Below are 23,583 nucleotides of genomic sequence, written 5' to 3'. Positions count from 1 at the left end.
TCCGCATTTGCATCTCCGGGTGTCACGTGGGAGATCACGTGAGCTAAATATGGCTGTCAACTCGTGATTGTGTTTATACCGTCTCAGGATTTGCCCGCCCCAGGATCCAGCTTTCTTCAACTTCGCATATAGTCAACTTTCATCTTTAGTCTCTTTTGCAATATTGCAGCAGTACGTAATCAATTTTACGTCATCTTATACTATATTTGTTGTTTGTTATCAACATTTTGCACAAGGTGTAGCAGAGAATCTTACGGTGGTGCACAAACTCTCTGTGCAGTAGTGAAGAAAAATACGAATTAGTTATTATATAATGTGTTTACACTTGTAACTGGAATATTAAAGATAAACAAACATACTTTATGGAATATTGTCTTGTTCTGATATCGAGACAGCGAAAGTGAGATGGATAAGCAGAATCATATGCATTCTTGCCCAATATCTGCACTCGTGCCATGATTGAAGTTCGAGCGGACCGTCATTTCTCTTCGTTTTAAACTGTTGCGAATACGTGAAATAAAGCTTCAATTATTTTGTCCCTTACACTGATTATATAATATACTGTTATAATCATTCTCTATAAATGAATTTGAAACATTTGAATTTGAAAATGAATTTGTATCAATCACAATAATATGCTGTGTGTAGTACGTGTTGAGGTGGTTTTTTTTTTCTGTTTTGTCCTAGATTATTAATTTGTATTTGTAGGAGTCACATTAGGAGGTGAGTTGTTTTACATGAAGAATTCTGAGGAGTACATTTCGAAACTGTGAACAGTGTATTATTTCATTTATTTGATTCAATCGTGAACCTCTTGCAGATTGTACACCATGACAGAATTTTGGCTTGTGTCAGCTCCAGGAGAGAATACTCCTCAGAAAACATGGGATCGCCTCAACCAAGCTACAGCTGGGCCAGAGAAATTGTCAGTCAATTACAAGTTCTCTATTCCAGAGCTGAGGGTAAAAAAAAATATTTCTGTGATTGTGAATACTATGATTGGATGTGCCAATTGCAAACAGTTTGTACTCATGGTGTTAGCCATAAGTAAGGAATGGTATGACTAAAGTGTCCTTTGATATTTTCAATACAGGTGGGCACTCTGGATGTCTTGGTTGGGCTGTCAGATGACCTTGGCAAGCTGGATACATACTGTGAAGGGTAATCATTTTATTGATTCAGTTTGAGTTATCTGTAACATAATGTGAGGTTTGGTGAAACCTACAATTTGAGGCTAGCTTGTGTACCTACATGTAAGTAGTCCATTTATTGTAAGTTCACATAGTTTTGACTCCACGAATAGTATAGTTGTCTCTAAATAAGACAAAAATCTCCTAAATGCAACTGTATAACAAATTCAATAAAAGTGCAAAAGATTCATCGGCATGTCACTATAAAAAGTAGACTCCACAATTAAAAATGTGGTGGTTCAAAGGAAATATGTTTCTTTATTATTGTTACTATTTTATTTTGTGCAAAGCTGGAAGAAATTTTTGACTGGTATAACAATAACTTTTCAGGAAAATAAGGTTAGCAAAACCATTCAAAGTCTTAATTTATTATTTTAAAAATGGGTGACATTACCATGAAACTATGTAAAGCAAAAATTCTCTGTTTCTGGCTGGTAAATAAATAAATTTTTCTCTTCTAAAATCTCTGTCCACATTCACATTTAGCAGCTGTCTGCTGATTAAAGGTCATTTTGTTTCAAAAATCAATCTGATGAGACAGCAAAAAGCTGGTTTTATTGTATATCTTTTACAATGCAAAAAAAGACCCCCAAAAAAATTAAAGCATTATTTTTGCATTTAGTGTTACACGGAAACTTGCCCAGTACCTGGGGGAGGTCTTGGAGGACACCAGAGACAAGCTAGCGGAAAATTTAAAAGTTGGAGATGGTAAGGAGCTGCACATGGAAATACTTGGATATTGGCATGGTTCTCTTAAACAGTGCAAATACAGCACATTTCATTATGTTTGACAATTGTAGACCAAGAGTAGAAGGCAGTTTGTGTAGGTATTCTTACACTAGGGTTATTTTAAGCAAGCATCTGCTTCACACATAAGTTCTAGGAGTTTCCAAAGTATTAGAATATACGAGTAGAAAGTGTTTTACTTGTCTTTTTAGGGTTTCTTAACAATTGTAACAATCACAAGATGGCATGTCCAAATGATACAGAGCAAGGTTAGCAGTGTAAGATTTCACCCTGCCGTTTATTCTGTAAATTAAATGTAGAAGATGTAAGTTAATACTTAGAACAGCAGTTTAGATAGAGACAGTGCTGCTGACCATACTGACCAAGATTGCTATAAGGAGGATGCTTTCTAAAAGAAATTATTATACCAAAAAAAAAACAACTGGTTTATCTATAGGCACACCAACCTCTTATCTGCACAAGTTTACATGGGATGGAGCAAAGTACCCCATCAAGCAGTCACTTCGTTTTTTGGCAGATATGATTGGCAAGGTCAGATCTTGAAGGATTGCCAAAGTCTTTAGCAACTTCATTTGATGAAGTCATGTGATGACTAGTTGGCTGGTGAAAGTAGATACTTGTACAAGAAGACTGTTGTGAGCAAGTCAGCGAATGTTTCCATTTTACAAAAGATTTTTAAAGATGTGCCTCAAATGCACTGAAAGGTAAAAAAATACCATATTGCAGAAATGCTTTACATTCTCAGTTCTTTTCATTCTGTACTTTCTATGAATAAATTTTAAAAACGATTTTTTAACTGTGATGTCTTTATTTCCTTTTTAGCAAGTGTCTCAGATTGAAGCTGACCTGAAGAACAAGTCTAGTGCTTACAATAACTTAAAGGGAAATCTGCAAAACCTGGAGAGAAAGGCAACGTAAGAAAGTGACAGTTGGTCTTTCTCTTTCTTTTTTTCTGTTCCAACATTTTCTATTTGCAAATTGCAATTTCTAAACTGTATGTGTATATGCAGATTGACCCCAAATTGATTTTTTTAATGCAGAAATAATGCAGCGTACTGAAGCCAGTCTATATCTATATGGGGTGATGAAAAGAGAGAAAGAAAAAAGAAGAAATTTTAGACCAGATGTTGTATTTATTTGTTTTTATCTTTTCAGAGGCAGTCTACTGACTCGCAGTTTAGCAGACTTGGTGAAGAAGACTGACTTTGTGTTGGATTCTGAGTACCTTATAACACTCCTTGTTATTGTGCCGAAGTATGTGCCATTGTTACATGGCTGCAGTACTGTTTAGTTTGCAGTCCCTTTTAGGTTTGCAGCTTTAGTGCTCTTTAGGTTCTGGTCATCCTCTGCAAGCATATTCTTGTAACCACTGTGCTTAACTAGGTTTTTGTTTTTGGTTGGTTGTACACATGGAGAAAGCAATAACTAATTTTTGTTGTTTTGATGCCGTGATATAGCCGTAGTTGCTGGCTTGGTATAAAACACCAGCCTCCTCCTTGTTGTTTTAAAATGAGTATTAAGCATAGGTTAACAGTAATTTTGAATGTATTGACTAAGGGAAGAAATTTTTGTAGATGTAACACTTTTTGTGATTTTATTTTCAAATGTTTTGATGTCTCTGCAGAAGCGCACAAAGTGAATGGTTGAACAAGTACGAGAAACTGACAGATATGGTGGTGCCTCGCTCATCAAGGTATAGTGCAGTCTGTCTGGTATTTTGCCACATGATTTGGATTTTTTTTCTATCATGTAAAAGAAAATTGTGCCCATGGGTATTTGTTCAGGTATATGTACATGTCAGCAGTTTAATATGCATTTTGATTAGATATGCACAAATGTGTAAATGGTACATATGCACCCATAAGCAGGATTAGAGCATTTTTTCCCATTGCTGATTAATTCTTTCAATCCTTCAGAGAAATAGCTAGTAGGTTTGGTTAGTACATGACTTACAGTTTAGCTGGTGGTGCTGTTTTTCAGACTTCTGTTTGAAGACCAAGAGTCCTGTCTGTTCAATGTGACTCTTTTCCAGAGAGCAGTGGATGAGTTTAAGCACCATTGCCGTGAAAACAAGTAAGGAAAGAAAAAATGCTGCTTAACAGTAGGCTATCAAGTTGAAGCATTCTCTTTGGGTGATGTCACAGTATTTGGGTGAATCTGTTACCTTTCTTTTGGGAGCTATGAGCTAATGATATTTATTTTGGCTTTTGTTTTTTTCATTTTCAATATGTAGATAATAGTGTAGCATGAGTGGCCCATGAATTTTTAATCTTATTCAGTATTTGGTCCTGGGGGGGGGGGGGGAAGGTGGAAGGACATTACACATAAATCTGCATTTTATTATCCATTCTATGCAAGACAGCAAGTCGGGATTATTTTGGCGAAATCAAAATGCAGTTTGTTATTGAAGGAATGGCATATAGGTTCAAAGGATTCTCGTGTTCAACACAATTGTCATGTATCAATTAAAAAAATCTTAAGAAGGCATTTAAAAAAAATATTTAACTAATTGGCACTTCACATCAGCTGGGTGAAGAAAAATAAGCAAAAAAATAATCCAGATTACTCATCTTTTTTTCAAAGGGTAGTTTTATGCCCTGCCAACAACAAATCCTGCACAGGTATCTTAATACTTTAATTCTGATTGATACTGCTGATGACTTCCTCCCCCAACTCCACTTCCTCTATATTTGCCATAAACAGATGGTTTCATGATTATTGGTGAGGTTTGTTATAAGATCAAGAACAGCGCTACATTTTTTTTTACCTTGTATTAACTCGTTTTGTTTGTGGGCAGTGACAGTGACGCTCACAATAACTTATGTGTTTATCTGTCTGTAGATTCGTTGTGCGTGACTTTGTCTATAATGAAAAGGAAATTGAGGAAGGAAAAACTGAAGTGACACGTCTGGAGGCCGACAAGAAGAAACAATATGTGAGTTGCATAATTGATTTCCCTGGAAGTTAGAACCCATGTTCTAAATCTATAAAAGCAACTAATCAATTAAAATCAGTAACTTTTATTATAAGAGATTTTACCAATGATTGTAGCATGATATCTTGTGTTAGTATGTAATGTACTTGCATTTATAAATATAAAAAAGGCTTATGTGTATCAAAGCTCTTGAACTTTTATGTACATTTTTCAAAGTATTAATGGAAAAATTAAATTGGAAGTAACAGGACTCAAAATTAAGTAACATGACAAAACTTGTGAGTGATATGAGAAGGAGACAGTTTGCTCATATGTGAGTCATTTGAATGTATACCTGTCTATCCAGGCCCTTCCAGTCATGTGTATGTGCACATTGAATGTATATAACCTTTAAGCTCATGACCCATGAGACATGAGTCTGGGTACATTGTATATCTATACATCCAGGGCCCTCTAGTCAAATGGCTGAGAATTAACTTTGGGGAATGCTTCGCAGCTTGGATCCACGTCAAAGCATTACGTGTATTTGTGGAATCAGTGCTCAGGTTGGTGCATGCATGTCTTCTGAAAGAATGTCCACCCATGAGACTTGTTTAGTTTGTCTAATTTTGTCTAAGCCTTTACCTGTGTTGTTGCAACCATCTTAAATATATATCTGATCTGATTTTTTAAAGCCTGTATTTTTATGGTCTCAAATGTATGTCTGTGTAATTTTCTGTCTTTGTCTTTTTGCTTTCTTTCCTTTTTTTTTTTTTGAAAGATATGAATTGGTTTATAAGCCTCTTGTAAAAAGTGAGATGTTTATGTAGTTGTATTTGTCATTTAATGTATTTTTTTTGTTTGTTTGTTTTGTGTGTGTTAAGGTATGGGCTACCAGTTAACTTTCAGGCTATGATCATGCTGCCCAACAAACGTTCGCAGAAGCGTTTGCGTGAAGTTCTGAATCAGCTATACAGCCATCTAGATACAACCAGCATGTCAGGTTCTGATGTGAGTGTGTACTTAATACATTTATACCTTTTTTGTTTGTCTGTGGGGAGACAGGAGGTTCTTAGAGTTAATTATTTGTTTGAGAGAGCAAAGCCAACGATTTCTCAGAGCACTCATCTTCTCAACAGGGTTCCTCTATGGAAATTCCTGGTCTCAACTTGGGCAGTGCAGACTACTATCCATATGTCTTCTACCGCATCAATCTGGACCTACTGGACTCCCAGCGTCTCTGAATAAGATGACTAAGAAGTCCTTATTGAAGTGCACAGATCTAACGGGAGAGAAAGGCAAGCTTCCATAGACTAGACTGACGTGTAAATTGAGCCATTTTGTGGCAACAGAAGAACAAGAGGTCTAAACCTATCAGTTATTTAATGTGTGTAAAGATGCAAGGATGTAGGGGAAGGGAGGTAAATGTGTTTCAGAAAGAGAGAATAAGTAGAGGGTGGTGTTATCATTTTCTGCTGCTTTTTTTCTGACAGACTTGGCTTGACTTGCAAGGAAGATAAGTTGTGTTTAACTGCTTGAAATTGTTACATTTGAGTAATTAATTTTGCAAGTTCTCCAGTACCTATATAAAATTTTCTTTCAAACCCTAAAAGGGAGTACAGAAAGCACTTTCATCATATGAACATGATTGAACAGCCTTGCAATGTACAAGAAGTCACGATACTGAAATTTTTCTTACTTATTTTTCAAGATTTCAAAGACATTTTGTTGCCCTTCATAAAAAAGTCTGAAGCTTAAAAACAAGAACCAAAAGACCACATTACAGCAGGTAACTGGCCAGCTAGGTGATTGTAAACCACTGAGAGGAAGTGCAAGACAATAAATGTAAAACATTTTATAACCTACTGTGTCTTAGAAGATAAGATTTTTACCACATATGTGGGTGACTTTGCATTATCTGCTGGTTAATATCAAACGTCTCTCAACTTTCTGCCCAAAAAGAGAAGATTTAGAGTGTAAAGTTATTTTTTCCGTATGCTGACATATAGGCAATATATTTTTTTTTAATTGACAAAACTCAGTCATGTGGATTTGGGGGAAAAGATTTGGAAGTGTAAGTATGAAGAGGGTCCTGTAGTTGAGTGCATGAAATCCCTTAACCACTGGCAAGTTTGTGTACATTTTAGTGTATGCTTGTTCTATGGTCTATTCAGAACATACTCCAGAAGGAACTGTTTAAAGTTTCAGATCTATTTACTCGAAAGTGTCTGTGCAAATAGTGCAGGTTTTATTATTCAATGATTTATTGCAGGAATTCTGTTTTCATTTTTCAACTGGCTTCTGTTATTTAGCTGCAGGTGGAATATATGTCTTATGATCTTGTAATACATCTGTTTCTTTCATAACCTCCCCACACAAACCTCAGCAAAATAACTGGTTAGTGACTGATATTCTTATTGATAGTATCTTTATTAACACATTGGCAAGATCACAATGTACATCATTTAGATATTGTTGTACACATTGTACATGTAGATTCTGCTGTACACACAACATTCAGTACATTATTCCCCTCTGGACAAGACTTTCAAATGAAAAGAAGTCCGCAATCTCCCAAAGCCTTTCCAAATATTTTTAGACATGATGTTATTCCAAAAAGCATATCATATCTTGTATGCTAACTTGTTTTATCAGTTTGAATCTGGTTCTAAATCTCTTTATGTGACATATGGTTTACAACACAAAGATTTGTTTAATTCTTCAATGCTTTTAAAATTTTGTAACCTATAAAGAGTTGGTGAAAGGCTCAGAAATAACTCACTTATGTCTACTGCTTCAAAACTGCTTACTTGGGACATTTCTAAGACTTCTAATGTTTCGTTCACACTGAGCAAGCTGCAATAACTGTATTGCCTAGAAAGTATATGTGAGTAGTTAGGACACTTGAGATGTTCCGTTCCTGGGATGTTGTGGCAAGAAAATTGTAGGACTGATGCTTCATGATCGTAGTCACATTCATGATATTGCATTTTGACGGGCATACCACAAGTAAAATGTGATTAATACAAACTGAAATGTTACAAATCTGATTTTTTTCCTGTTGAGTGAAAATGTAAATCTCCTTCAGTCAAAAAAAGAGATTGCTTAGTCTTATTGTATGCGGTTTTAGTTTTGTATTTAGAATGTTCTAGTATCTTCAAAAGTTGCATTCACTCATTTTTCTATTAACCACACATTCCTGGAAGTATGAAGCATGTCTGCCTACATCAGAAATTTACTACTGAAAAAAGGTTGGCATAATGTGCTAGATTTTATTTTTAAAACTGGGGTACATGTAACTGTGATTCTGCTGTACATTTATTTACTTCTATATTAGCTGCAGACCAATGTACAGTGTATTTATGTTTAAGGTGAGCAAGATTGAAATAAATGTTGGTAAGCAAAGGGTTGTGATGATTTGATTTTGTTAGGATGATGGTGGATTGGTTAGTCCTCCTAGATTGTTGGAAAATATGGCTTGGTGGTCCATAAAAATGCTGGTTGTATATTTACCTCCCCTGGTCCACTCACTTGCACAGTGACACACACACCCCATAGGGTCAATCCATATAGGATTCATGTTTCTTCTGTATACTTAGGGCAGTCCGGTGGCGCAACGGTTAGCGCCTGTCACCAATACAGTGAAGGTTGGCTGTCCTGGGTTCAACTCTCATCTCGGGCATGCTGTTCTTTCTCTGCATATGGCATCTGTTTACAGGGCTGGCTTGCCGTGATATAGCCTTAGTTGCTGGCACCAATCACACCCCCCACTTCTGTATACTTTTTTAAGGCATGCAAAGAACTCTGAATATGATCAATTACATTCTTCCTTCAATTGTTTGCACATTTCTTCTATATAAAATAAATTCAGACCATTATGTTTATCACCTGGAAATGTGTCACCTTTATTGAATCATGCAGTCTTCCAAACATACAAAGTAGTGACTAAGTTGAGCTCATTCTGCACTTTATAGCAAAATATCTGAATGCACTTATTCTTTTTTTTTCATACCAAGTAGACATAGCTACCTCTTCATTTTTGTTATTGACATGTCTATGTCAGGGGTGGAGAACTTTTTTTCTCTAAGGGCTATTTATATATTTATAATATTATATCTACTTGAAAATTAGCTTGCTCTATTTGGTCAAGCTGTAGAATATAAATAATCTACTTCCAGCATCCTTTCAATACCATCATAGCGCTGCCTACATCTTTGCTAGCTCCACTGCCCCACCAGCCCATCTAACTACTCCACTGGGACTGAGAATAAAAACCTGCAGACTTGAAACGTGACTGACATTCAGGCATACAGATATTCGACTTCAGTGGCTTAAAGTGTCACTGTCGGTAGATTCTTGGTGGTGGTTTTCCCTCACCAGATCCCTATTCTCAATGTGACATATGCTCATATTGGTTTATGAAAAAGCTTCTAGATTTATCGAAATCTGCGGTTTCTTTTGTGGGCCACATCAAAAGATTTTGTGAGCCATATGTGGCCGCGAGCCAGACGTTCCCCACCCCTGCTCTATATCAAAGATAAACTTATATGTGCTTCCATTTTGAGCATTTTCCTCCATCTTTTTCTGGCATTTTGTAAACACTAAGAAGTCAAAGTTATATTTTATGTTCTTGCAACAGGACAACACATAACAACACCAAACAAAAATCATTTTTAGTGTAGAGATTATGTGAAAAGCATGATAAAAATGCTGCTGCATGTTAGTCCAAATCACCCATCCCGTCAACAGTCGCTTGAGTACTGCCCTCGTCAGCCTTGTGCACTAAATCTGCCAGCTTTTTAACTTGGTCCACGTCAAGGATTCCTGCATGCTCATTGCCTGTTTGGGATATGCCCAATCCTCCAGATTTTGCCATGCTGAAGTCTGTAATTGTTTCCAGATCGTTCAAAAATTTTGCAGACTCCTCATTTCTAGATTCCAAATGGATTTCATCCAGAGTCACAACTTCCTCAATCAAAGGTCTCTGACAAGAAACAGTGGACGCAGATGTTTTAGGTGAAAACTGGGGCAATTCATTGCCTTCCTCTCCATCACTGTCATCAAGTACTTCAATTTTCGGTCTGAATGATTCCTGCAGGTAAGAATTGGAAGATATTACAGTGAGGGAAAAACAAGGCAAAAGATGATAGTTATAAATGGTACTACCAGGAGTGTCACCTGTTTTTAAAGCCTGCTTTATGTTTCTTATTTTAAAGCATGCAATTGCACTATGCTCATTCTAGTAAAATAATACACAAAGCTATCTTGTTCTTTTCATAGGTCTTGAAGTGGTATGACAGATGAGAGAATCATAAACTGAAATGCAGTCTCATTAAAATTACTAATGCTAAAATTTGACAAACAAAATTTTATAATTGCTTGTTTCATTTTGACCTTATTATGATATGCTAATAACGAGTTAGTCAAAGCACACATGATATTCATGTTTCCAGGAGAATGTTACTGATTATGTTACAGACAAAAATGTGAGGCACCTCCATTAATTGAAACTCGATCTAGTGCGAATGACAAACATTTTACCTGTACAAGTGCTCTAGGTACTATTTCCACCTCCTCCAGGTCTGGCAAATCCTGAGAATTCAATTGCATTCAATATACATCTATAGAATAATTAAATTATGCTTACATTTGGTCCCTTTATTATTTTTATCTGTGATTTGTCATGTTGTAACATTTCAGTGTTAGCTTTACAAAATGTGATATATAAAACTTGTGAAAGTGAATGAAAGACTTCCACCCAATGAATTACACTATTGTTACCTACCCTAGCAATAAACATTAAAACAGTTAACAGTCCTTCCTCATTCTCCCACCTCTTATTATATTTCTGGGTTCTTTTAATTACCTCCCGAAGGAGTTAGAGCATTTTATAATGGGATAAATGGGGAGAGACTTAATAAGAGCAATGGAGGGTGACACGAAAAACATAAACATTGCCTAACATTTTGTAAAATTTAGTAGGTACCATAACTACATGAGCACACAGACAACTGTGTACAAGTGCACAGTGGAATACATAAGCCCATGGACATAATTCATACTCATGAATAGCCAGTCATGCACACGAACACATTTGCTCAGTCTTAATCTTCATATGCGTTCATCAATAACACTATTCCTTTGCTAACCTCTGGTTCTTCATCTGGTCCTTTGTCTGTAAAATTAAAAGATAGCAGATCAAACATTAAAGTTACCAAAACATGCTTTCACAGAATTTAATAATCTGTTCACTTTTGTCAGACTAGCTATGTGCTTTAATCAATCATACAGAAGTCCAAAATAATGTAAGAAATCAAATAAAATAGATTACTACTATATCACTTTCACAGCTGTCTTACCTTCCATTTCTGTAATCAGTATTTTTGTCTTCAACTCCAATTCTGAAAAGGGAGAAATGCTTTGATTATGTACAAATAGGTATTGATTTGTCATTGATGCATATTACCTTTTCATTATCATGGTGCAGTATTTCTACATTTTACATTGTTTTGTGTACATGTTGCAATATTTGAACACTTCACTGCAGTTTTTATCTTTAACAATAATAGAGATAGATTATTTACATTCTGAAACAAATTTATGTGCCAGTCATCATTTGAGTGTATTCACCCCACCCCCACTACACATGCACATGTATATATCTTTGTACATACACATCTTCAAGCAAAACAACCTACTAAACTCTACTCTTCCCTCTTTCTGTACCACCCTTATACAGCATTTAATTTACTGTCTGAAGAGATTTACACCACAATGCAATAGAGATCTGTTATCTTTACTCACTTGGTTTGGAAAATATACCCATAGTTTGTTCTGGTGACTTCTTGGTAATTAGCGGAACATCATCTTCTGGCTGTCCAGGTTCAAGGTGAATTGGTGTCTTGGGATTTTCTGAAGTGTGTAATTTTGATTCATCTGTAGGCAACCTTTCAGTTTTCAGTTCTGTCTCACTGAACTCTAGCTTCTGATCCTCGGGTCTCTCCTCTACTGCTGCTTTGTCCTGTTCCTCCAGCTCATAAGTACCATAAAGCCAATCAACAGACTCAGGTTTCACCTTGACCCTTTCTGTCTTTCCTTCAGCCGCATTTTTCGCATTAAGTTCATCTTCAATCCGTTTGGCTTCAGATCTCTTTCGAATCCCAAGCAATGCTGTCATAGAAAGAAGACATGTTTCTAATCATGGATGCACACCTTCACACACACACATTTAAGTAAAATCCTTATACACATCTAAGCTATATTTATACACAAACTCAAAAAGTCTGATGGGCTGGAATGAATTTTTTCCATTCCTCAATGCCATCATCGTGGAAGCTCTGACATATTAGCCGCTGTGAGGTTTGTCTGCGGTTGTTGAAGCATTTAACTGTGTGCTTCATTATATCACTGATTATGTGATTACATCTTTATGATATCACTGATTATATGCTTATGTCCTCATTATATTGCTTATTATATGCTTACATCTTTGAATGTTGAGCGGTTGGTTCATTTGTAGTCCTTTATTTTTATTTTAATGGAAGATTTTAATAAAATTTGTCACACCATGAAATTATGTTATTTGCAAGAAATCTTCAGCAAACATGAAGCTATTTCAGAAAGACAAAAGGAAGGTGGGAGAAAAGATACACTATACCATCACAGCTGTCCAAGATTCTTCTGTTTTCTTGGTCCTGCCATCTCTGCCGCTCCTGCTTTTCAGCCTCCAGCCCCCCTCTAGCCCTTCAAATAGAAGGTTAACAATTGAAGGCTGTTACAATAATAATTAGGTCTTGTAAAGCACAATATCACATTCAGTAACACCTGATCTGAAGAAACAAAAAAATAAATTGAAAACTGGAAAAATGTTGACATAAAACAATCTATGCGCATAACGATTAATATGATCATGTGACAATGATCACTCAAAAGGATTTTTTTTTTTTAACGACTGGAGCAGAATTCAGGTGCTGTAGAATAATAATTAAAAAACACAAGGTCTACAGAGAACAAAGGCAGGCCTTTCACCACAGAAGAAATAGCACTAAAACAAATGACATTTACAGGCAGGCAGACAGACAAACCCTTCTATTGAAAAAAAAACCCCACCATTTCCCTGTTATAAATAAACATACAGCAAATCAAAAGAATTACCAACCATGCTTCTGCACATGCTCTGTCTTTTGGAAAGACAGGACGATCATCAAGGTACTGCAACTCTTTCTACAGAAGAAAATAAAATTTACCTGTCAATATAATCATAACAATAATAATGTTATTTTATTTATAGAGCTGGGTGCTATGGTATCTATGGTGTTAAGTATACGATTCTATTTGAAAAGCTGAGAGAGTATCTGGGAAAAAAACAAAAAACTAAAGCATTGCAACATTGTGCATGCCAAATATTGAAGATTCTGTGAGCATTTTTAAGGGATGACAGACAAAAATTTTGAAAAGAAATAACATGCCTTGTTTCTTAACGTGAAGAGTAGGATTATTAACATTTGTCATATTTATCTTCTTTGCTCCCTGACATAATGTACAGTACAATATTCCACATGGCATGCACACATGTTCGCCTGGATTGATGTACATAGATCAATCACACAGCAAGGGAATAAAAAGGGGAAAAAGAACCCATGGACACATACCAGCCGGACTGTAAAGGTCTTCCTGTAGTATTTGACCTCACGAACAAATGGATTTCCCATCACATTTAACACACGCTGCAACATAGCCACACAAAATGTATAAAAGTCACAATTAAGACCTGCTGATCTTTTGGCTATTCATACTAGAAACTGCAACAGAATGGAATGGACACTAAGGCGCTATCACTAAGGCGCTATCAATATTCCACTCATGCTTGCATGCATTGATACACATACATAGATCCATCACACTCCATGGGAACAGTAAGAGTCCCAGTGGACAGATTCAGCAGCCAAACTGTAATGGTCTTCTAAGTCAAATGGCACAAATCAGTTTCCATAATCCCATACAAGATCAAACCAAGGCCAACAAGTTCAGAGGAAAGACAAATTTTTTACAGCTCACCAGATTCTTCATCTGTTCAAAGACATCCAAGACGCCTGGGTCATCCAGTCTGTTGTACGAAAGGTCCAGTACACCAAGTTCATCACAGTACTTTAAATGCTCAATGTCTTGTACTGTCTGAAGTTTGTTGTGGGAGATCTGGAGGGTGTGCAGAACCTTTAAACACGCTGCAACATGTGCTCACCACTTCAGCCACCATATCTCGAGGGCCTCTACCATACTAACTATACACTATATACTATATACACCTATACTCAAGTTCCTTACACCTATACTAAAGTTTTTTCTTAATTACATCATTAGGACTTCAATCCTAGAAACCAGTTTTATGAAGTACATGATATAAAGACTTGGTGCACAGTATAGACATACATAATACTATTACTCAGACACTTTCAGTGGCAGACTTTATAATCTTATATGGCACTGAAAACACTCTTCATTTATCAGTGTGTTATGTATATGTGAAACTGAGGAAATGCTTGACTAATTGTAAATTATAATTGGTTGGGTTTGGGTTTTTAGGTAGTACAGTGGTATGGTGGAGGTTGATTTAGGAATACTAGGAGGGAATATCCTAACCATACAAAGCAGGAAGTTGACAAATTTTGCTGGTATTGTGAGGCTGAAAAAGTGATATTTTAAAGGAATCTTTTGGTTTCAATGAAAATCTCCAGGAACCAATAACTTTGAACTGATTCATCAGCTTATCAAACAAGACAAATGGTTTAAATCCAGGCAATAACAATAATATACTGCTGCTTTCAAATGTTACAACCATACCTTTGCTTTTCATTCCCCTTATAATAATCCTTTATGGAGCATATCATTCAAGGAAAATGCTTCAGTCTCATTGTAGAGGGCCGGTAGGCCAGCGTTGTTGCTAGTTTTGGCGGGATCTGCTGGGACAGGGCGAGAGAGATCAAATAGCGGTGATTGGCTAGGGAAAAACGGCGTATTGCCCCGGCCGTATTGGAGCATTGCAAAGTTTACCCCTTCCCAGAGGTATATAAGGGCAGAGCTGAGACGAGAGAACAGAACAGAGTCGGCGGAGGAGACAGCGCGCACAGCTACACGACGAAGAAGAGACAGCCCCGACCTCTAGCACCTCGGGCGTCGCAGCCATGACCATCGTACAAGAAATAAAGGGTCACACACCTGCTGACTGTTCCTGCCTTTTTGGTTCGAGTGTTGGACTGTTGTCGTCACAATACAACCCCTCACCACTCAGTTACATCATAAACACATACCTATGTTTTCAATCTGTGAAATCTGGTTGTTGCAGACATTAAGAGTATCAAGCTTCTCCAGTGGTTCCAGATTCTCCAGATGCTCAATGAGGTTGTGCTGCAAGTACAGGCAGCGCAGTTCCTTCTGGTGCTGTAGGTTCTCAATGAACCTGATGCCATTGTGCTCCAGCCACAGACACTTGAGTCCCGTGTATTCGTCCAGATTCTCTATTTCGTAGATACCTGACACATTCACCATCTGATGTGAGCTCATATCAAGCAGCATTGTGCATTTCTCCAGCTCAAAGATTCTTGGCTGATATAATGATATTTGCACACCTATCATCTCTCTCCCCTATCCCTCCCCACTCATTCACTTGAAATTTGTACCTATGTTCCACCTGTTTCAGCCAATGCTTGCAAAAAATGTCATTTAGCCACCTAGAGAGCTAAAAAGCCTGGATACTTCAATAGAATAAGCCAACAACTTCACGGCTGTGAAGTATATTTTGAAAATAATTATTTAAAATGCTTTATGGCAACGTGTATGTGCATATGCATGTGCATATGCACATGAATGCATTTCTGTGTACTGTAATTGAAATGCCATCACAAACTTTGAAACCTAAGTCTTCAGTACATATATACATCTATGCTCACTTCCTCATTAGATAGTACCAGATTTAACAAAAAACAATTCTTTGAAACTATTAAATTGTGAATTAAATTTACATACAATTTATATGCTTTTTCCAAACTCCATACGAAAATTCAACAAACGATAAAAATCGGGGTAAATCTTCTACACATACATGGTGATGACCTTAAGTACCTTTGTAATGCAGGTAGAGAACATCATTCAGAGATGGGGTACAGTACAGCTTCATGTCTTTACAATGTTGTTTCAAGAACTTTTTGGTCAAAATACTGAAATCATAATCAATCAATCAACCAGCCAACCAACCGAACATCACCATCATCTCCAAACTTGCTTATGTTTAAAATATCAGAAACATAGCAATGATTGCATTGCACAATCAATGAGGATCTGAAGCTAAATAACCTTTAAAAGATGAAAAAAGACAACCATTCTTTTTTTAGGACAATGTCTACTCATGTGTGCTTGTATCTAGACTCATATATTGACCTATTTATTCATTCTTATATAATTTATGCACGTCAGATCAGCTCATTTACTCAATTTTGCTTGTGTGAAATGTGCTGAAGCAATCAGTTTTGCTTTGTTATTCTAAATGTAACTTACTTAGGAAACTTTTTCCTGAACTCTGCTTTTGCAGAATTTTCTTGAACTTTGGCATCATCAACTGCAAAAATAAATAAATAAAAATAATTAACTCCATAAAGTCATGCCACATAATACAAACAAAAGACTGTAAATCATGCCGCTTTAGGAAACAGAAAAGGATGTGATTCCTGTACCACATCATGTAGATGGACTTTACTGCAGACAACAATCCACAAATGTATTGTCCACAATTGACACATTATATGGATGACTTGGCTTTGTCGAGAACAATAAATTTGAAATATTTCAAAAAGAATAAAGCATCTAAAGATCTAGCGAGAGAAGCAGGTCTTACATGGAATAACCAGTCTACTCCTTGCTGTTTGTTAGCTAGTTCTTCCTCTGTTAACCCCCCTCCAAGGTAAAGCGGTCCGGTGGCGCAACGGTTAGCGCCTGTCACCAATACAGTGAAGGTTGGCTGCCCTGAGTTCATTTCTCGTCTCGGGCATGCTGATCTTTCTCTGCACGTGGCATCTGTTTACAGGGCTGGCTGCTTGCCGTAATATAGCCTCAGTTGCTGACACGGCGTAAAACACCAATTCCCCCCCCCCTTCCAAGGTAACCTGAAGAACAGTCTTAGAGAGTTGTATCAGGTCACATAGTACAAGGGTCGTTCAAAAAGTTCTAAGCCTCAGCCAGAAAGAAGAACCACAGCTGAAGATTTTTGTTGTGGGAACACACTACCACTTCTTATAAAACTAGAAAATCTCATACAGATTCGTTTTGATTTCTGTGCATGTGTGGCCCATGCAAGGGGAAGGGTACTGTAACAAATCTAAAAATGGACAAAGAGGTGGCCCGAGCTGTCATAAAGTATCTGCAAAAGAAAGGTATGAAATCCAAGGAAATTCATGAGGACATGGTACAGCACTGAGGACTCCCCTTCCTATTCAAGTGTGAAGAAGTGGGCTGCTGAATCCAAGTGGGGCCTTGGTCAGGTCGCCCAAAAACCTCAACCACTGATGATTAAGCTGATGCCATACACATATGGTTTTGGATGTTGGATGACAGACGTCTTGCTGTCCAGCAGATAGCTAATTCTACACTGTCTTAACTGAGATCTTTGGGATGAGCAAGCTGTCTTCAAGATGAGTGCCAACAATGTGTTGACGCCAGAGCAGAAGCTGCAAAGGGTTGACATTTCCAGGACACTTTTGACTCGCTTCCAGGCTGACCCTGAGAATTTCCACCACAGATTAGTAATTCAAGATGAAACTTGGGTTCATTGCTTTCAACCTAAATCAAAGATTCAAAGCAAACAGTGGAAACACTGTGGTTATCTGTCCCTGAAGAAGTTCAAGCAAGCAGAGTCTGTTGGATAAGTGATGGCTTCTGTTTTGGGGGATTCTGAAGGTGTAATTATGACAAACTATCTGGAAAAGGAAAAATCTATTAATGGACAGTACTATTCATTAGAATTAACACAAATGAAGGAAGTCGAAACACAGAGGAAAACTGACGGCGGGTGTGCTCTTGCTACAGGATAACGCCCGTTTACTCAGCTCAGGTTGCAGTAGCTGAAACAGCCAACTGTGACTTTGAATTGCTACCCCATTCCCCTTAATGACCAGACTTAGCTTCATCTGACTTCCACCTGTTTCCTAAACTCAAATCCTACCGACGTGGTCATCATTTTAGAAACAATGTATGGTCATATGTGCTGTGGAAGAGTTTTTGGAGGACCAGGATGACACCTTAAAACATTCATTACATGTCACTAATTTTTTTTAGTGCTTGACCAAAATTGTTCAATAACATGAAAAGTAAAGGAATATTCATAATGTGGTACATACCTGTAGTTTGGGCAGACTCTATCTCATCAATGTTCTTTGGCACATCAAATTTTGATTTATCTTTTTCTTCCTGATTCTGTCCCTCAGTTTCCAGTGTGGTGATATGTGGGGGGAGTGAGCACTCAACAGCGCTAGTGTCTCCTATTTCCTCAACAAATGGTTGATCAAGTATCTTCTTTTCAGGTTCTTCCATGATTACTACTGGAAAGCATCTTTTAACTTGTTGAAAATTCTGGATCGATCACTGATTTAACCTAGGACAAAAAATTAACTTATCTTTAAAAACAAGCAAACAAAATAAATTGAGTTTTTATTTCTCTCCCTCTGATTCATGCTCCTCTTGCTATCACAAACCGTCATTTGATCACCTATTTAGACAGACCTAATTAAGGGGAAAACTGTCTACAGTTGTAGCCATGCACACCTTTAATATAAGCTGATTTATTTCAGCATAATTATACCAGTGTGTGTGAAGAAATAAGAATCACCAATAAGAGTTCCAAATAAAGCACATGGGCACAATGTTTCTCATTGTGCCATTGTGTATGTCAGCGTGAAAATTCTGGAAACGCTGATGACTGGTCGGTGACGATCGAAGCAAAGACCATTAACTGACGATACACGATGGTAAACAAATGTTATGATGCTTTCTTTATAAGATAAGATGCTTTCTTTATAAGATAAGAAATTACTTACTGTACAGAGCAAAACGATAAAGTAGCCCTTTCACTTTCGGTTATGACATGTGCAACAAGTGTCCAAGCAAAACATTGAAAATGGCGTCAGCTGCTAAGCAACGCAACGTTCAACAACTCTGATGTGATCAGACGTTAGTGGAAAGCGTACAAAGACGTGATATTAAAGTGCTAGTAAAACGAAGGAATATGAAAGAACTCAAGACTCCACTTTCTGAAAGAAATGAGAATCAGGGAAGACCTTATTAAGATATTTATAAAATACTTCACGAATACGACGACATATATTGGTATGCATGTATTGTTGTCCTTACCGCAAACTAACATTAATAAAAATTCAAAAGGAAACTGTAGTAACTTGTAGTAACTTGTGACAAGAAGAAATGTTCCATTCATGAACGTGTATTTATTAGTTCGTGGGCGACTTCTCTGTGGAGAAGATAACTCTCGGTGGAAATTGCTACTTTCTTTTCCGGTCTTGTTTAAGAGACAGTAAGATTAGTTAATTTGCTGGTGCTGAAATCAGCTCATCTAACACCTAAAAAACGTCGTAGACAGTCATCGTGCTCAACAAATTCACCATCACTGCAGTTGATAAAGGTATTTATTTATATTTTACAGGTTCGTAGGGTCCTTGCAAGTCCTTACGTAGAGAATTTTCGCCGTAAGGCCTTATGAGTCCTTATATTTGCCATGCGGTCCTTACAATTCCTCACACAGGTCCTTACGTTTCTCTGTGACCCTTACAAGTCCTTATATCGATAAAATATTACCACAGATTTGTTTTTCATGCCTTTTATAAATCCACAAATTTATTTTCGGAGTCGACTTTGGCGTAGAATACAGACAATTTTGCCTCATCGCTATTTTAATCACACCTGAGATCTGTCCCTACAGATCTACGCGTACGACTGCCAAGTCTCGTTCGCGACGAGAACTTATGTTTCGCGAGATTTTAGTCTTGACGGAAGACCACATTTCTTGACGATTAAAAAAAAAAAATGCCGGGGAAGTGTTCCTTTCAGGAGAACTGGCTAAAGGAATTAAAATATAAAGACTGGTTGATGAAAGACTCTAAAGATAAACATTGTGCGCGATGTGCTGCCTGCGGAATATCCTTGAATCTTTCGTCTATGGGCGAAAGTGTTTTAAGAAAAAAAAATCAATGGACTGTTATGCTTGACAGTTTCAACACATTCCATCTAGCATCAGGATCACGCTCTTTTCATTCTTCAACAAACTCCCCAAAAGTTAAACATCAGATCTGTAGAAAATAGTTCTGGATTTTATTTTCACTTTGGAGTAAAACTGGAGAGAAAACCCAAAGATGTTAATATGTTTTTGACAAGTTCAAAATAAAATGACAAAATCTTTAATTAGCTATGACATTATGGATTTCAAAATGACCTTGGAGGGAGAAAAAATTCTTAAATGTTTCAGATCTAATGTTTTATAATTTTGAAATGACTTTTTTCTCTTTTTTTTTTTCAGAATAGGCATGCATAACAAGGAGACGGCGAAGAGAACGGAAATTTTCAGAATGCCTGTATTGATGACATAAATTATGAAGTCTTTTTGCATCTTTTTTATTTTTTCAGTCTTTCGACTTTCAAGAGAGATTAGGACCTCAAATTCTAGATGGTTAGCAGCAGAAGCGTTAACACATTTCTTCATGTTTACAACAAACAAATTAAAGGAGGATGACTTCGATATTCTTTTTCATGATCATATCAAGCGATATGTGGAGGAAAAGGAGGCTCAATATCAATAAATTGAAGTAAGTTCCAATTGTGCCTAATCATTTGCAAAGATTATGTGAACCAGTGCCTGCATAGAATCCTCAGAATTCACTGGCCAGAGAAAATACGCAACACTGACCTGTGGCAGAGAACAAAACAGCAGCCTATGGAGGAAGAAATCCTGCGGAGACGATGGGGTGTGCTAGGGCACACCCTATGGAAGCCAGCATCCAACGTCACGAGACAGTCGCTGACATGGAACCCTCAGGGAAAGAGAAAGCGAGGAAGGCCGAGAAACACCTGGAGATGGGACCTCGCCGCCGACACCAAGCTCACCGGACTCGGATGGGGGCAACTGGTGACAGTAGCCCAGGACAGGAGGCGTTGGAGGACTGTCGTTGATAGCCTATGCACCAGGAGGGGCGAAGGGCCTAACTAACTGACTAAAGATGTCAGACACTACACTTACTGGGGTCCCTGGGATCCCATTGACGAAAATTGAAGGGGTCCTCCGAACTTTTAATGCGTACTGTACGCAATATTTTGCGTAAGCAGAAACCCTGGTTTGTTTGTGGCAGTTGTTTGATGTTCGCGCCACTTAGCCAAGTTGGATAAGGCATTATATATGGGACGATGGGGGGAATTTTTTTCTTTATCATTTTATAATTTAAAAAAAGTTTATAGCTAGAGCGAGAAAATGATTTTTTTTAAAAAACAGACAAAAGGGAGTGAGTGACGGAAGTTTTCAGAATGCCTGTATGGATGACATAAATTATTAAGTCTTTTTGCATCTTTTTTTTTCAGCATATCGAATTAGTACAGAATTCAGGACCACCAGTAGCAGAGTGTTTGCGTATGAATCACTTAATAGTTATTTTAAATACATGACAAGTGAGCTGTCGGACCAGGACTTCATGTCCCTTTACTTCGAACTGCATGACCACATTAGAAGATTTGTGGAGAGCAGAACGCCTCCTCAAGGTGGGACACCTACTCCAATGAGTAAAATATTTGTTTTGAATATATATTTAAATGTTTTATATCATAGAGTGTTAAAATACTATGTATAAAATACTAAGTACAATGTAAGTTCCAATTGTGCATAATCATTTGCAAAGATTATGGTTGTCTGGGGTTGTTACATGGTCTGTGGGTTGGTTAGGTAGATGAATGACTACTCAGATAATTTGTTATGGGTTATAAAACAAGTAGAATATAGCAGCATAGAAGTAGCAGTGTGCACTTCCTTTTTAGTTTTTATGTGTAGGGTCCGCGGTCTGAACCACTGAAGGTCTCAGTCAAGGGGGGTAACCTAGGAATGGGGCGATACTTTTAGCAACCCTTGGTATTTACGATAATGATAACAGTAAAACTTGTAACCATAGTGTGCTAGTAAGTATATACTCTTTTGCATGTTGATTATTTATTTTCTATTACTATTTCAGTACTTTTGATCCAGTGCGAGCAAAGGCAAAACGAGAAGCGTGAGTACGCTGTCATGCCACATTTTAGTCCTGGTCATCTTCAGCACAGTCCGAAAAAAAGTCTTGCACTGACAAGAGTTTTTGATAATGCAACTTGTGCATCTTCCAGCTCCCCTACATTTCATCACAACTAAGGACTGCAATACAAGAACCTAAAAAGGCTCGTTTGGTGCCTAGCTCACGTGGTTCTCCTGAGCCCAGCATGTGGCATGATTATGCAGAAAAGGATTGTTTTTCTTCCCACAGTGCCTCTGTTACTGGCATAATTCTTAAGGTTTTCTTTTTTGTTGATAAATATGTTGGAACTCAAGCCTACTGTGTATTTTTTTTTTAGTTCATTGCCAGCTGTAGGCAGGCCAAGCCAGGTGAATGTACAAGGGGACTTTTCAGCTCTAACAACCATGTCAATAGTTAAAGCAGCTTTCCAAACAACGGCAATAAGGATCATTTGCTTCGACTAAGCATGCAAATCAGTAGGAGTGTCAACTATGCAGGAATCATGCAAATTCTGATTAGAAATGAGACGAGACCCCCTGCAACATAAGCCATTCAGTTTCTTATTCTTAGCATCACAGTATAAAAGGAAAAAGAAACACCATTTTTCTTTAAGAAAAACTTTTTTATTTTTAAACAAAGAATATATGAAGCTGCTCCACTATTTAAAACACCAATAAACATGAAAAATTACTGTTAAACAGAGGACAATAGTAAAATACTTATTCAATATCAAGTAGAGTTTGATGCATATATGGCATTGATGCTATTGCAGTACATCTACAACATTAAACTTAAAGGTTAAAAAAAAAATTCAGCTTACAAGGTACAGATCTACTCTTTCTTCACTATTTCTTTCTCTTCATTATTATTAACAATTAGTGCAACTTCATTAACAGGCTTTCTGTTTCATAACCTGAAAATAAAACAGTTAACTGATCATGTTAAAGACTGGCTCACCCCTTAACCAAATACAGTATCTTTGCCTTTCCAGCTCTTTAATCTCCAGCAGTGTAACATACCATAATTTCCATTGGCCAATTTTAAATACTTTATAAAAGTGAAGCATAGCAAGTAGAACCAGAAACTAATAATACCAACAAGTCTTTTGAGGGCATTAACAAAAATAATGGTCATGCTGCATAAATAAGGATACAGCACTTTGCCTTATTTATATGCAAATTTTAAAACATGAACATTTTTATCAAACTGCTTGTTAGGGGTGAAAAATACAAGACTTATAAACAAAACCCTAAGCTTGTGAAGCATTCCTAACACAAAATATGTAAATTTGCTATCACTACACCATAAATAAGGCACAAATTGATAATACAAAAACTGTATATATAGTTATTATATATTATTATATAGTTATTAACTGATATTAGTCTGTGGTTCCATTGGATGACCTGTTGAGGTTATAGACTCTTTACTA

The 23,583-nt window shown here is 37.0% G+C and overlaps 3 protein-coding genes across 9 annotated transcripts; 2 read left to right on the top strand and 1 right to left on the bottom strand.

Moving 5' to 3' along the window:
• The first annotated feature begins 18 nt into the window (after positions 1-18).
• On the top strand, positions 19-8,256 carry LOC112559074 (V-type proton ATPase subunit C 1-A-like). Its single transcript, XM_025229969.1, has 13 exons — positions 19-171; positions 821-962; positions 1,094-1,161; positions 1,813-1,898; positions 2,374-2,468; positions 2,760-2,851; positions 3,093-3,191; positions 3,562-3,630; positions 3,918-4,010; positions 4,779-4,872; positions 5,320-5,417; positions 5,736-5,862; positions 5,991-8,256. The coding sequence occupies exons 2-13, from the start codon at positions 831-833 to the stop codon at positions 6,093-6,095; spliced, it is 1,158 nt and encodes a 385-aa protein (XP_025085754.1). The 5' UTR covers positions 19-171; positions 821-830; the 3' UTR covers positions 6,096-8,256.
• A 408-nt stretch (positions 8,257-8,664) lies between these two features.
• On the bottom strand, positions 8,665-19,374 carry LOC112559069 (dynein assembly factor 1, axonemal-like). 4 transcript variants are annotated; one of them, XM_025229960.1, is made up of 14 exons: positions 18,933-19,066; positions 18,237-18,490; positions 16,402-16,462; positions 15,970-16,064; positions 15,159-15,380; positions 13,909-14,075; positions 13,503-13,577; positions 13,010-13,074; positions 12,509-12,594; positions 11,656-12,021; positions 11,211-11,252; positions 11,001-11,026; positions 10,393-10,443; positions 8,665-9,943 (listed from the first exon to the last, which is right to left on the bottom strand). In XM_025229960.1, exons 2-14 carry the CDS (start codon positions 18,427-18,429, stop codon positions 9,572-9,574), a joined length of 1,821 nt encoding a protein of 606 aa, XP_025085745.1. In that variant the 5' UTR covers positions 18,430-18,490; positions 18,933-19,066; the 3' UTR covers positions 8,665-9,571. The 4 variants fall into 4 exon arrangements, with proteins under 4 accessions (XP_025085745.1, XP_025085747.1, XP_025085746.1 ...); XM_025229962.1 differs by lacking the exon at positions 18,933-19,066 and adding an exon at positions 18,725-18,816; XM_025229961.1 differs by lacking the exon at positions 18,933-19,066 and adding an exon at positions 18,698-18,715.
• On the top strand, positions 19,073-22,464 carry LOC112559077. Of its 4 annotated transcripts, XR_003098277.1 has the most exons (4): positions 19,399-19,531; positions 20,423-20,708; positions 21,475-21,651; positions 22,116-22,464. XR_003098277.1 is itself a non-coding variant. In XM_025229973.1 (3 exons), exons 1-3 carry the CDS (start codon positions 21,193-21,195, stop codon positions 22,286-22,288), a joined length of 375 nt encoding a protein of 124 aa, XP_025085758.1. In that variant the 5' UTR covers positions 21,169-21,192; the 3' UTR covers positions 22,289-22,464. The 4 variants fall into 4 exon arrangements, 1 of the variants encoding a protein (XP_025085758.1); XR_003098276.1 differs by lacking the exon at positions 19,399-19,531 and adding an exon at positions 19,073-19,221 and having other exon boundaries at positions 20,423-21,651; XR_003098275.1 differs by having other exon boundaries at positions 20,423-21,651.
• Positions 22,465-23,583: the final 1,119 nt, after the last annotated feature.

This window comes from Pomacea canaliculata, linkage group LG3, assembly GCF_003073045.1.
Source record: "Pomacea canaliculata isolate SZHN2017 linkage group LG3, ASM307304v1, whole genome shotgun sequence".
In the NCBI taxonomy this organism is placed as follows: Eukaryota; Metazoa; Mollusca; class Gastropoda; order Architaenioglossa; family Ampullariidae; genus Pomacea; species Pomacea canaliculata.
This window is presented reverse-complemented; position numbering and strand designations above follow the sequence as displayed.

Excerpts from the sequence above, each read along its gene's own strand:
- LOC112559077 (XM_025229973.1), top strand. The coding sequence starts at position 21,193 with ATGCGTACTGTACGCAATATTTTGC. Across the intron at positions 21,218-21,474 it reads TACTGTACGCAATATTTTGC|CATATCGAATTAGTACAGAA; the intron begins GTAAGCAGAAAC and ends TTTTTTTTTCAG. Across the intron at positions 21,652-22,115 it reads GAGCAGAACGCCTCCTCAAG|TACTTTTGATCCAGTGCGAG; the intron begins GTGGGACACCTA and ends TTACTATTTCAG.
- LOC112559074 (XM_025229969.1), top strand. The coding sequence starts at position 831 with ATGACAGAATTTTGGCTTGTGTCAGCTCCAGGAGAGAATACTCCTCAG. Across the intron at positions 1,899-2,373 it reads AAATTTAAAAGTTGGAGATG|GCACACCAACCTCTTATCTG; the intron begins GTAAGGAGCTGC and ends GTTTATCTATAG. Across the intron at positions 3,631-3,917 it reads GTGGTGCCTCGCTCATCAAG|ACTTCTGTTTGAAGACCAAG; the intron begins GTATAGTGCAGT and ends GCTGTTTTTCAG.
- LOC112559069 (XM_025229963.1), bottom strand. The coding sequence starts at position 18,429 with ATGGAAGAACCTGAAAAGAAGATACTTGATCAACCATTTGTTGAGGAA. Across the intron at positions 16,463-18,236 it reads AGAGTCTGCCCAAACTACAG|TTGATGATGCCAAAGTTCAA; the intron begins GTATGTACCACA and ends TTATTTTTGCAG. Across the intron at positions 12,595-13,009 it reads AGAGCATGTGCAGAAGCATG|GGCTAGAGGGGGGCTGGAGG; the intron begins GTTGGTAATTCT and ends TTCTATTTGAAG.